Source organism: Somniosus microcephalus, chromosome 2, assembly GCF_052327205.1.
Source record: "Somniosus microcephalus isolate GS21.2 chromosome 2, FLI_Smic_1.0, whole genome shotgun sequence".
NCBI classification, from domain to species: Eukaryota; Metazoa; Chordata; class Chondrichthyes; order Squaliformes; family Somniosidae; genus Somniosus; species Somniosus microcephalus.
In genome coordinates this window covers 369,382,409-369,395,008 of record NC_140988.1, presented here as the reverse complement: position 1 = coordinate 369,395,008, position 12,600 = coordinate 369,382,409, and the positions used below count along the sequence as shown (strand labels likewise).

Sequence of the window (12,600 nt, the reverse complement as noted above, 5' to 3'; positions counted from 1 at the left end):
CTGGGATGGCAGGAATGACGTATGAGGAGAGATTGGGTCGATTGGGCTTGTACTCACTGGAGTTTAGAAGGATGAGAGGGGATCTCATTGAAACATATAAAATTCTGGCAGGACTGGACAGACTAGATGCAGGAAGGATGTTCCCGATGGTCGGGGTGTCCAGAACCAGGGGTTACAGTCTAAGGATAAGGGGTAAGCCATTTAGGACAGCGATGAGGAGGAATTTCTTCACCCAGAGAGTGGTGAACCTGTGGAATTCTCTACCACAGAAGGCAGTAGAGGCCAATTCATTAAATATATTCAAGAAGGAGTTGGATATATTTCTTAAGGCTAAAGAGATCAAGGGGTATGGGGAGAAAGCAGGGACAGGGTACTGAACTTGGATGATCAGCCATGGTCGCATTGAATGGCGGAGCAGGCTCGAGGGGCCGAATGGCCTACTCCTCTCAGGTGGACGTAAAAGTTCCCACAGCCACTATTTTGAAGAAGAGCAGCGGAGTTCTCCCCATTGTCCTGGGCCAATATTTATGCCTCAACCAACATAACAAAAACATTATCTGGTCATTATCACATTGCTGTTTGTGGGAGCTTGCTGTGTGCAAATTGGCTGCTGTGTTTCCCACATTACAACAGTGACTGCACTTTTAAAGTACCTCATTGGCTGTAAAGCGCTTTGGGACATCTGGTGGTCATGAAAGGCGCTATATAAATGCAAGTCTTTCTTTCATATTTTTAGAATCGTAGTTCATAGAATGGTTACAGCACAGAAGAAGGTCATTCGGCCCGTCGAGCCCGTGCCGGCTCTCTGCAAGAGCACTTCAGCTAGTCCCACTCCCCCGTCCTTTCCCTGTAGCCCTGCAAATTTTTTTCCTTCAGGTACTTATCCAACTCCCTTTTGAAAGCCACGATTGAATCTGCCTCCACCAGCCTTTCAGGCAGTGCATTCCAGATCCTAACCACTCGCTGCGTAAAAAAGTTTTCCCTCATGTCGCCTTTGGTTCTTTTGCCAATCGCCTTAAATCTGTCTCCTCTGGTTCTCGACCCTTCTGCCAATGGGAACAGTTTCTCTCTATCTACTCTGTCCAGACCCCTCATGATTTTGAACACCTCTATCAAATCTCCTCTCAACCTTCTCTGCTCTAAGGAGAACAACCCCAGCTTCTCTAGTCTATCCACGTAACTGAAGTCCCTCATCCCTGGAACCATTCTCGTAAATCTTCTCTGGTAAAGAGCAGGGTTTCCTGCTCCTGCACCTAGAGGCATTGAATCACCCAAATGGAGTGAATACATAAGAACAGGAGCAGGCCATTCAGCCCCTCGAGCCTATTCCGCCATTCAATTATATCATGGCTGATCAGTATCTTAACTCCATGGTTCCATAACCCTTCATAACTTTACCGAATAAAAATCTATCAATCTCAGTTTTGAAATTTTCAATTGATCCCCCTAGCCTCAACAGCTTCAAGGCGATTTAGACAAGTTGAGTGAGTGGGCAAATACATGACAGCTGCAGTATAACATGGATAAATGTGAATTTATCTACTTCGGCAGGAGAAACAGAAAGGCAGAGTATTATTTAAATGGTGATAGATTGGGAAATGCTGATGTACAAAGGGACCTGGGTGTCCTTGTACACTAGTCACTGAAAGCAAACATGCAGGTACAGCAAGCAGTTAGGAAGGCAAATGGTATGTTGGCATTCATTGCAAGAGGATTTGAGTACAGGAGCAAGGATGTCTTACTACAGTTATACAGGGCCTTGGTGAGACCACACCTGGAGTACTGTGTGCAGTTTTGGTCTCCTTACCCAAGAAAGGATATACTTGCCATAGAGGGAGTGCAGTGAAGGTTCACCAGACTGATTCCTGGGATGGCAGGACTGTCGTATGAGGAGAGATTGGGTCGACTAGGCCTATATTCACTAGAGTTTAGAAGAATGAGAGGGGATCTCATTGAAACGTATAAAATTCTGACAAGGCTAGACAGACTGGATGAAGGGAGGATGTTTCCCCTGGCTGAGGGGTCTAGAACGAGGGGTCACAGTCTCAGGATACGGGGTAGGACATTTAGGACTGAGATGAGGAGAAATTTCTTCACTCAAAGGGTGGTGAACCTGTGGAATTCTCTACCACAGAAGGCTGTGGAAGCCAAGTCACTGAATATATTTAAGAAGGAGATAGATAGATTTCTAGACACAAAAGGCATCAAGGGATATGGGGAGAGAGCGGGGACATGGTATTGAGATAGAGGATCAGCCATGATCATATTGAATGGCGGAACAGGCTCGAAGGGCCGAATGGCCTACTCCTACTCCTATTATTCTATGTTTCTATCACCCCCTGAACGGCCGAGCTCTAATTTCCAGGTTATGCCGCCTTGTTCGGGACACCCCCACCCAGTGGAAGTAGATTTCTCTCCATCTACCCCATCAACTCCTTTAATCATCTTAAAAAGCTCAATTAGATCACCCCTTAATCATCTATACTCGAGGGAATACAAGCCTAGACTATGCAACCTGTCCTCATAATTTAACCATCTTAGCCCCAAGAAATCATCATGGAGCCTGCCCGACTTACTGGTCATTAATTTAAATGAACAGAAAAATCATTGGGGAGGCGGGGGAAGGGATCCCTTACGGCTGTGTTCTCCTCCTCTTCTGATTTTCCATTATTTGCTGCTTCTTGCTGACCCAATACCTCCAGGAACAGGAAAAAAGGACAGGAAAATCCAGCTCTTCAATCTTCTCACTCTCGGCAAAAAGGATGGACATTAAAAAAGTCTGAAAGGGTCTAAACCCAAAACATTAACCCTTTCAGATGCTGACGGCTCGCATTTTTTCCAGAACTTTCTGTTTTTATCCCAGATTTCCAGCATTTTCTCTTCTTTTATCTCAAATCCCCTTGTACATTGAGAGAGGATCTTCTAATCCTGCTGTTACATTCTGGGGCAGAATATATTAAAAAGAAAAAGCTTGTTATCTGATACTTGGGGCTGGATTTTGATACAAGAGGCGAGTAGGAGGCGGGATTACTACTTTCGGGGTTGTAGTCCCGCCTCCATCGAGTTCTAGCCAACCCACGCGATTTTGACTTGATTGACCTTGTTGAGCCCACCCAGCAGGCTCAGCAGGCCAATTAAGGGCCACCCAGCAATAGGTGACGTCACAGATTGAGATTTCATCTGTCAAGCGCTTTTGACAGATGAAATATCAGCGTTTGACAGCTCTTTGACGCCGTCAAACACTGACAATCTGTACATTAAGTTAATTCCTTCCTCTCAGGCTGATTTAGAGATCTCTCCAGAACAGAAAGCTGAATGCTGCAACTTATGACAGCTCGCGGCCATTCTGCTTTCTGTGCCGGTGAGATGAGGGACTCCCGAGACCTGAAGGAAGGAAGGCTGAAAAGGTAAGTAAAGGTAAGTAAAACTTCTTTAAACACTTTACACACACCAAACACACTTACCTCTGCACTCATGCACCCATCACTCACCTGAACACTGGACATCTCGAACCCTCCAAGCCCTTCAGCCCGACGGCCCGCCTCGCTAACTTGGCGTGGTTTGGAGCCGTCGGGAATCCCACACTTCAGGAATAAAAATAGGGATTAGGCTAAAAACTGCCTGTTAACTACCTGTTAACAGGCAGTTAATTGGGGCTAATCCCTTCCCGCCTCGGGTAGGCGGGTCCCAGTGCGGGGCGGGTACCCGCCTCCTTTGAAACTGGCATGGAGGCGGGTTAGGGGCATGATGGGTTCGTGCCCCCCGATTTCGAGATTTTAACCCCCCACACGCCTCCAATCCTGCCTCCACGGCCCAATGAAAATCCTGCCCTTGATATTTCACTCACCTGGAGCTTCCAGCCTCTCCCATTCATGCCTGTCTCTAACTTATAGGTTACATCCCACCTCGAACATTGTAGCTTTCTGCTTTGTTGGGGTTTCATAAAAAAAGGGTTTGATACGGTAGACAGAGAGAAGATATTTCCACTTGTGGGGGAGACCAGAACTAGGGGCCATAAATACAAGATCGTCACTAATAAATCCAATAGGGAATTCAGGAGAAACGTCTTTACCCAGAGAGTGGTGAGAATGTGGAACTCGCTACCACAAGGAGCGGTTGAAACAAATAGCATAGAGGCATTTAAGGGAACACTGGATAAACACAAGGCAGAAAGGAATAGGAGGTTACACTGATTGAGTGAGATGAAGTAGGGTGGGAGGAGGCTCGTGTGGAGCACAAATTCCGGCACGGACCAGTTGGGCCAAATGACCTGTTCCTGTGCTGTACATTCTATATAATTCTATGCAATTCTAAATTCCTCACTTTCCAAAACACCTGGGGGGAAAAATTCAGTATCGCCCCGTTTGGGGCGCCATTATCAGCCGTGCGCAAAGTTTAGCGCCTGGCGCTAATTATCGCCTCCGACGGCAAACTTGGCTTTTATCGCCCCTGAAGGTGATTGGAGCGCTAAATCAGGTGCTTCACACCTGTCTTAAGGCGCAAAGGCCGAGGAGCGATGCGCTACCGCAGAGCGCTGGCGAAGCAAGGAAGGGCAAATCAAAATGAACCTGCAAAGTGCTGCTCAGTACTCAAAACTCCTTCACACAGCGTTGAATCTCTCCAGAAGTCTCTCTCTCTCTCTCTCTCTCAGAATGCGTGGTGCAAAAATGTCACCGACAAAAAAGGCAGGAAGTGGTCGCCTTTAAATAGTGCTCCCCTAGTCCCTTTCTGACAGCATAACGCTCCCCTCAACCTGTCGTTGCTAGTGGCAGGCGGTAAGGCAGGGGGCGCCACTCAATATCTGGTCCGGGGCGCTAACGGGGCGTTGTGTACTCAACTGACGTCACGATCTGCGAGCGCAGGAGATCGTGGCAGTAGTGTTTAGCGCCGCCGCAAAATGTCTAGTTAATTTCGCGAGCGGCGCAAACATCGCCGCGCCCAGGCGCTAGTTGCTTGGCGCTAACGGGAGGCGCAAACAACTGAATTTTCTCCCCCTGTTCTTCTTTGCCCCTGCTTTTTGGATGCACTCAAGTTTATCAAGAATGTAGCACTCTCCTTCGTTCGTCTCACAGGGACAGTGGTGGGCAAAGCGCATGAGAAGAATATTTCCCTTAGGTCCATTATCTTTCTGACAGATAACACATTGTATGACTGAAAAAAAAAGTACAAAAGACGATCAGAACTCGGGAGGGTTAGTGGCAAAGCCAGCTTCAGTACATTAATAATTTCCAAGCTAGAGGTTCATTTGTCAAGATAAACTAGGCCTGTCATAGCTTCTGGGGCGGCTGATAACTCTTTCTCTCCAGGGAAAGTTGCGTACTTGAAATGTAAATCTGTGGTGAATTACACTGAACTCAACAACAAGAAAAGAAAAATATCATTCCTGCTTGGCTGAATTTCAAGACTGGCCTTCTTTCTGAGGCACCCATTATTGGCCGACCTGAATGTGCTTGGCATTGTCATATCTGACTAGACCCAATTTGTCTGTATGGTGTCCTTGACATAACAGAACTGAGGTCATTCTAGACATCGCAGAGCCAACTGCTACTTGCAGCTAGGAACCTGACTGCAGTCGGAATGACGTTGCTGAAATGAAGCTCTTACTCCCGGCTCGAAATGCGGTTCCTTTCCACCTCCCTCCGCCGTTCTTTTTCTCTCCGCAGACACAAATGGGCCATTCAAGACAGGTTTGATCTCCATAACCGAGCTGTGCGCATTGGGTAAATCTTTGGTGAGAGATTTTCACTGGTAAGCCTTGCACCTGAGGCTTTGCCTCGGGCCATTGATCGTAAACATGAATGAAAGCGGTAAACTGTCTCCATCCCGAGGTAACAGTTTAACAATTGTTGAGAATACACTGCAGAGTAAAAGAAATGCGCTTGAATAATACCTAAAGGTGGGGGGAAAAAATGATACGGGGAATAGCCTGCACGAGTGGCTGTCTCGTAAACTTGAGGTCATCCAAAACTCTGTTGCCCGTGTCCTAACTCGCACCAAGTTCCGTTCACACATCAATCACTGACTTACATTGGCTTCTAGTTAAGCAACACCTTGATTTTAAAACTCTCATCCTTGTTTTCAAATCCCACCATGGCCTCACCCCTCACTATCTCTGTAATCTCCTCCAGCCCCACAACCCTCCGAGATATCTGCGCTCCTCTAATTCTGCCCTCTTGAGCATCCCTGATTATAATCGCTCAACCATTGGTGGCCGTGCCTTCTGTTGCCTGGGCTCTAAGCTCTGGAATTCCCTGCCTAAACCTCTCCGCCTCGCTACCTCTCTTTCCTCCTTTAAGACGCTCCTTAAAACCTGCCTCTTTGACCAAGCTTTTGGTCACCTGCCCTAATTTATCCTTATGTGGCTTGGTGTCAAATTTTGTTTTATGACACTCCTGTGAAGTGCCTTGGGATGTTTTACTACATTAAAGGTGTTATATAATTGCAATTTGTTCTTGTTGTTCTTGTTGTCTCTGGGTCAGGTGGCCCCAGGCTAACCCTCAGACAGCTCCAAGGTTGTGGGTCACATTGAACTCTTTGGTATCTCTGTTGGCAACAACACCATAGCAACCTGGATGCAATGGAACCCTTTCCCGGTGGGTTTCAATGGAAGACAGCATATTGACTGAACAAGATTTTTCTAATATACACATATTATTTCAATATAAAATGAGGCAGAACATTCAACAAGATCCACACCTCTTAGGCTGTCCTGCTGCTTTGAAGACGAGATCACGAGCCAGGGTTCTCTGCTTCTGCGCTCAGCAACTTGCCATTTTCCACTAGGGGACATAGTCTCAAGATAAGGGGTCGGCCATTTAAGACTGAGACGAGGAGGAATTTCTTCACTCAGAGGGTTGTGAATCTTTGGAATTCTCTGCCCCAAAGGGCTGTGAATGCTGAATCGTTGAGTTTATTCAAGGCTGAGATCAATAGATTTTTGGACTCTAGGGAAATCAAGGGAGATCGGGCGTGAAAGTGGAGTTGAGTTGAGTGCGAAGATCAGCCATGATCTTATTGAATGGCGGAGCAGGCTCGAGGGGCCGTATGGCCTACACCTGCTCCTATTGCATATGTCGTATGAAAATCATGGGCTGTGGAACGCATGAGCAGTGAACCACTGGCTGCTGACTCCTGGGGGCTTTTGAAGGTAAAGGAGAGCGGTGGGAAGGCGGAGCAGTTTGGGGATGAGAATTTCAGTGGGCGTACACTTGGTAGCTGATAGGGCACCCTCCAATTGTGAAGCAGAGTTGGGTGGGGCAACCAGAAGTAACCTGTGGTCAGAGGAAGTGGATACAGCCAGGGACGTTAGCCTGAGGGCTATCTCCCACATAGGGTAGAGTAAGGGCTCTGTTTACAATAAGGTCAAGGAGTTCAGGAAGTCACCAGTAAAATAGATGCAGTCCAGTGACTGACTGACCTGTTCTGCACCATGCTCATCACCATCCAGTCGGGGGCGTATACATTCTTGCCGATAAGGTCTTTAAACATGATGAAGGTCTCCATCAGGAAGTCCTGTGAAGGCAAAGGCTGGTCAGAGTCGGACACATGATCTGAGAACAAGTCTACCTTTTTTCACTATGAAACACATTGGTGTTTTCAATGCAATATTTTGACTTATTAACAAATCAAACCAATCACCAGATTAATTGTTCCCTGATAGCTTACTTGATAAGTTCACCATCTTGCAGAAATGAGTCGTACAAACCAAAGGGGCAATGTTACAAAGTTGCACTCCTGCCATGGAGCCTGGCTTCTCTGACATGTCAGTCAGTAACCAGAGGTAATAGATTTAAAATAACTGTCAAAAGAACTAGAGGGGAAATGAGGAGAATTTTTTCCACACAGAGGACTGTTAAGATCTGGAACATTACCTGGAAGGGTGGTGGAATCCGATTCCATAGGAACTTTCAACAGGCAATTGGACCAATACTTGAAGAGGACTAAGTTGCAGGATTATGGTGCAAAGCTGAGCTGTGGAACTAAGCTAGACAGCTCCTTCCAAAGAGCCGGCACAGGCACGACGGGCCGAATGGCCTTCTTCTGTGCTGTCAGATTCTATGATTGGGAATACACAACGGGAATTTGCATTTTAATGGACGCAAGATCCTGGAGAGCGCGTGCTTGAATTTCCACAATCAGCCTGACTTTATACAAATACACCTTTGGAACAAGTTAGTGGATTAGGCTGTTGGGTTCTTGGTCCACACAGTTAGTGGATTAGGTTTGGGTTCTTGGTCCACACAGTTAGTGGATTAGGTTTGGGTTCTTGGTCCACACAGTTAGTGGATTAGGTTTGGGTTCTTGGTCCACACAGTTAGTGGATTAGGCTGTTGGGGTCTTGGTCCACACAGTTAGTGGATTAGGTTTGGGTTCTTGGTCCACACAGTTAGTGGATTAGGTTTGGGGTCTTGGTCCACACAGTTAGTGGATTAGGTTTGGGGTCTTGGTCCACACAGTTAGCGGATTAGGTTTGGGGTCTTGGTCCACACAGTTAGTGGATTAGGTTTTGGTTCTTGGTCCACACAGTTAGTGGATTAGGTTTGGGGTCTTGGTCCACACAGTTAGTGGATTAGGTTTTGGTTCTTGGTCCACACAGTTAGTGGATTAGGTTTGGGGTCTTGGTCCACACAGTTAGTGGATTAGGTTTTGGTTCTTGGTCCACACAGTTAGTGGATTAGGTTTGGGGTCTTGGTCCACACAGTTAGTGGATTAGGTTTGGGTTCTTGGTCCACACAGTTAGTGGATTAGGTTTGGGGTCTTGGTCCACACAGTTAGTGGATTAGGCTGTTGGGGTCTTGGTCCACACAGTTAGTGGATTAGGTTTGGGGTCTTGGTCCACACAGTTAGTGGATTAGGCTGTTGGGGTCTTGGTCCACACAGTTAGTGGATTAGGTTTGGGGTCTTGGTCCACACAGTTAGTAGATTAGGCTGTTGGGGTCTTGGTCCACACAGTTAGCGGATTAGGTTTGGGGTCTTGGTCCACACAGTTAGTGGATTAGGTTTGGGGTCTTGGTCCACACAGTTAGTGGATTAGGTTTGGGGTCTTGGTCCACACAGTTAGTGGATTAGGCTGTTGGGGTCTTGGTCCACACAGTTAGTGGATTAGGTTTGGGGTCTTGGTCCACACAGTTAGTGGATTAGGCTGTTGGGGTCTTGGTCCACACAGTTAGTGGATTAGGCTGTTGGGGTCTTGGTCCACACAGTTAGTGGATTAGGTTTGGGGTCTTGGTCCACACAGTTAGTGGATTAGGTTTGGGGTCTTGGTCCACACAGTTAGTGGATTAGGTTTGGGTTCTTGGTCCACACAGTTAGTGGATTAGGTTTGGGGTCTTGGTCCACACAGTTAGTGGATTAGGTTTGGGGTCTTGGTCCACACAGTTAGTGGATTAGGTTTGGGTTCTTGGTCCACACAGTTAGTGGATTAGGTTTGGGGTCTTGGTCCACACAGTTAGCGGATTAGGTTTGGGGTCTTGGTCCACACAGTTAGTGGATTAGGTTTTGGTTCTTGGTCCACACAGTTAGTGGATTAGGCTGTTGGGGTCTTGGTCCACACAGTTAGTGGATTAGGTTTGGGGTCTTGGTAAAGATCGAGTCAGTAGTTTAGGTAGTTCGATGCTTGGTCAACATAGCGTTAGTTGACCTCAGGTGGGTGGCAGTAGGGTGGCACCATTGGGCATTGGTGTCCCTGGACTAGGGAAGAGAAAGTGATAATTAGCTCACAATCTTGCTCTTCACTGCTGCCAGCTGTCGCTGACAAGCTCATAGGATAACAATTCCCATCCAGAAAGGCGGGGGGGGATGGGGGGTGCCTGGGGGAAGCGAACTTGTACCACAATTTGGGGTGGAACCTAGATCTGTTGGGTTTCTATCCTGTGCAACTTGCTCACTAAAGAAAGAAAAGAAAGACTTGCATTTCTATAGCGCCTTTCACTACCTCAGAACATCCCAAAGTGCTTTACAGCCAATGAACTCATTTTTAAGTGTATTCACTGTCGTAATGTAGGAAACGCGGCAACCAATTTGCACACAGCAAGCTCCCACAAACAGCGATGTGATAATGAACAGATAATCTGTTTAAGTGATGCTGGTTGAGGGATAAATATTAGCCAGGACCCCAGGGGAGAACTCACCTGCTCTTCTTTGAAATTGTGCCATGGGAGCTTTTACCTTAGAGGGCAGACTTAACGGTTTAATGTCTCATCCGAAAGACGGCACCTTCCGACAGTGCAGCACTCCCTCAGCACTGCACTGGAGTGTCAGCCTAAATCTTTGTGCTGAAGTCTCTGGAGTGGGACTTGAACCTACAACCTTCTGACTCCGAGGCGAGGGTGCTACCCAGTGAGCCACGGCTGACACTAAACTGCGTTGCTGGAGAGGGTAGCGGTTATATTACTGCACTAGTTAATCCAGAGGCTTGGATTTGTAGTCCCGAGAATGGGAGTTCAAATCTCATCATCAGCAGTTGGAGAATTTTAATTCAGTTCAAAAATCCGGAAATAAAAAAGCTGGTACACTGTACCAGTAAAAGTGACCATGAAACTGTCAGATTGTCGTAAAAACCCAACTGGTTCACTAATTTCATTGAGGGAAGGAAACCTGCCGTCCTTAGCCGGTCTGGCCTAAATGTGACTCCAGTCCCACACCAATGTGGTTGACTCTTAACTGCCCCTCTGAAGTGACCGAGCAAACCGCTCGATTGAGGGAATGAGGGACTGGCAATAAATGCCAGCCTTGCCAAGGGACTCCCAAATCCTGAGAAAGAAGTTGTCATGATCTGGGAAGCACTGCCTGAAAGGGCGGTGGAAACAGATTCATAGTAATTTTCAAAAGGATATATACTTGAAAAGGAAGAAAAGTTTCTGCACTTTGGGGAAAGGTGTGGAGATACCGGTGTTGGACTGGGGTGGACAAATGTAAGAAATCACACAACACCAGGTTATAGTCCAACAGTTTTATTTGAAATCACAAGCTTTCGGAGCGCTGCTCCTTCGTCAGGTGGTGAAGTGGAGAGATGCATAAAGACACAGCTTATATAGTTAGAGAATAATGCCAGATGACTACAGGTAATCTTTCTAACTGCCATTTGGGGAAAGAGCAGGGGAGGAGTGGGACTAATTGGATCGCTCTTACAACGAGCTGGCACAGGCACGATGGGCCGAATGGCCTCCTTCTGTGCTCTGCCATTCTATGATTCTAATCCACCCACTCTGATTGACCACTGTTGAGGAGAAAGCCTGAAGGCTTCCATGAAAAGTTACGTTGGCTCGGCTATAATGACTAACCGACGGGCAAAGGGCCCCGCCAGCACTCAAGCCCCGGGTCCACAAGTGAAGGATGCCCATTGGAATCAGGTATTGGAGGCTCCCACGGAACGGTACTCCCTCAGAAGGAGCAGGATGAGGGCTGAAAATAGCAAGGAGAATCAGAAGAACGGGCAAGGTACTGACGCTGACTGCTTAGTTCTTGCGAGTGACCCATTTAATTTTTGCAGGAAGAGAGAACACAGGCTATGGGATCTGTATTTTTTTTTTAACGTCACTTTACCCCTGGGGACTGAAAGCCTTTGATTAATTTTAGCATCCCTTGAACTTATACATAAATAGCTGCTGCATAGGGATCGATTGAAATGTAATTTAAAAAAAAACACAACTCCCCACAGAAGACTTCACATGAAGAAGTCAAGGTTCCCTTTGCGCATATGCAGGAGAGGCACTGTGGGTGTCAAGAGAAGGAAGGTAGAGTCACGCAAGGACTCTTTGCTGGCGTAGCTCAGCGCAGTGACCATTTGAACATCTTGGGGAGGCGGTGCCCCAGGATGGCAAATGGACTGAATTCAATCATGGGCTGATGCCCACAGTTCTCTTGTTAGATTAGCTGGAGCCTTGTTTCATCATGGGCCAACTGCACAGGCAGCTTGTTCAGCTGTGGGAGATTAAGGCGTGGAGAATAAAGTAGAGAGAAGGGAATTGCATCTCTACTTAAAAAGGAAAGGTTTGCAAGTCTACGGGGAACGAGCAGGGAGGGTGTGGGGCTAATTGGATCACTCTTTCAGACAGCCGGCACAGACACGATGGGCCAAATTCTGTGCTGTATGATTCTATGACGAAGTACAGATGGCTGTGTGGGAGATTGAGTGAGTGGGACACGGGGAGGTCTCTGTATGGATTGGCGGTAACTCAAGTTGAGAGCATAGCTAAACACAATTGAAAGAGATTTCTTCGACAGCGCCTCCCAAACCCGTGAGCTCTACCACCTAGAAGGACAAGGGCAGCAGGCGCATGGGAACACCGCCACCTGCAAGTTCCCCTCCAAGTCACACACCATCCTGACTTGGAAATATATCGCCGATCCGTCATCGTCACTGGGTCAAAATCATGGAACCCCCTCCCTAACAGCACTGTACTAATGAAGGATTATCGACTTGAAACGTTAACTCTGTTTCTCTCTCCACAGATGCTGCCTGACCTGCTGAGTATTTCCAGCATTTTCTGTTTTTATTTCAGATTTCCAGCATCCGCAGTATTTTGCTTTTGTAGCACTGTGGGGGTACCTTCATCACACGGACTGCAGCGGTTCAAGAAGGTGGCTCACCACCACCTT

At 47.2% G+C, this 12,600-nt stretch overlaps 1 protein-coding gene across 1 annotated transcript in view; it reads right to left on the bottom strand.

The window, feature by feature from the left end:
• LOC147123754 (dedicator of cytokinesis protein 2-like) overlaps positions 1–12,600 on the bottom strand; it is a 1,461,504-nt gene that overhangs the window by 454,765 nt on the left and 994,139 nt on the right. The window contains exon 29 of the mRNA XM_085975685.1: positions 7,418–7,512. Coding sequence (XP_085831811.1) covers positions 7,418–7,512 — 95 coding nt within the window. The remainder of the gene's footprint in view (positions 1–7,417; positions 7,513–12,600) is intronic.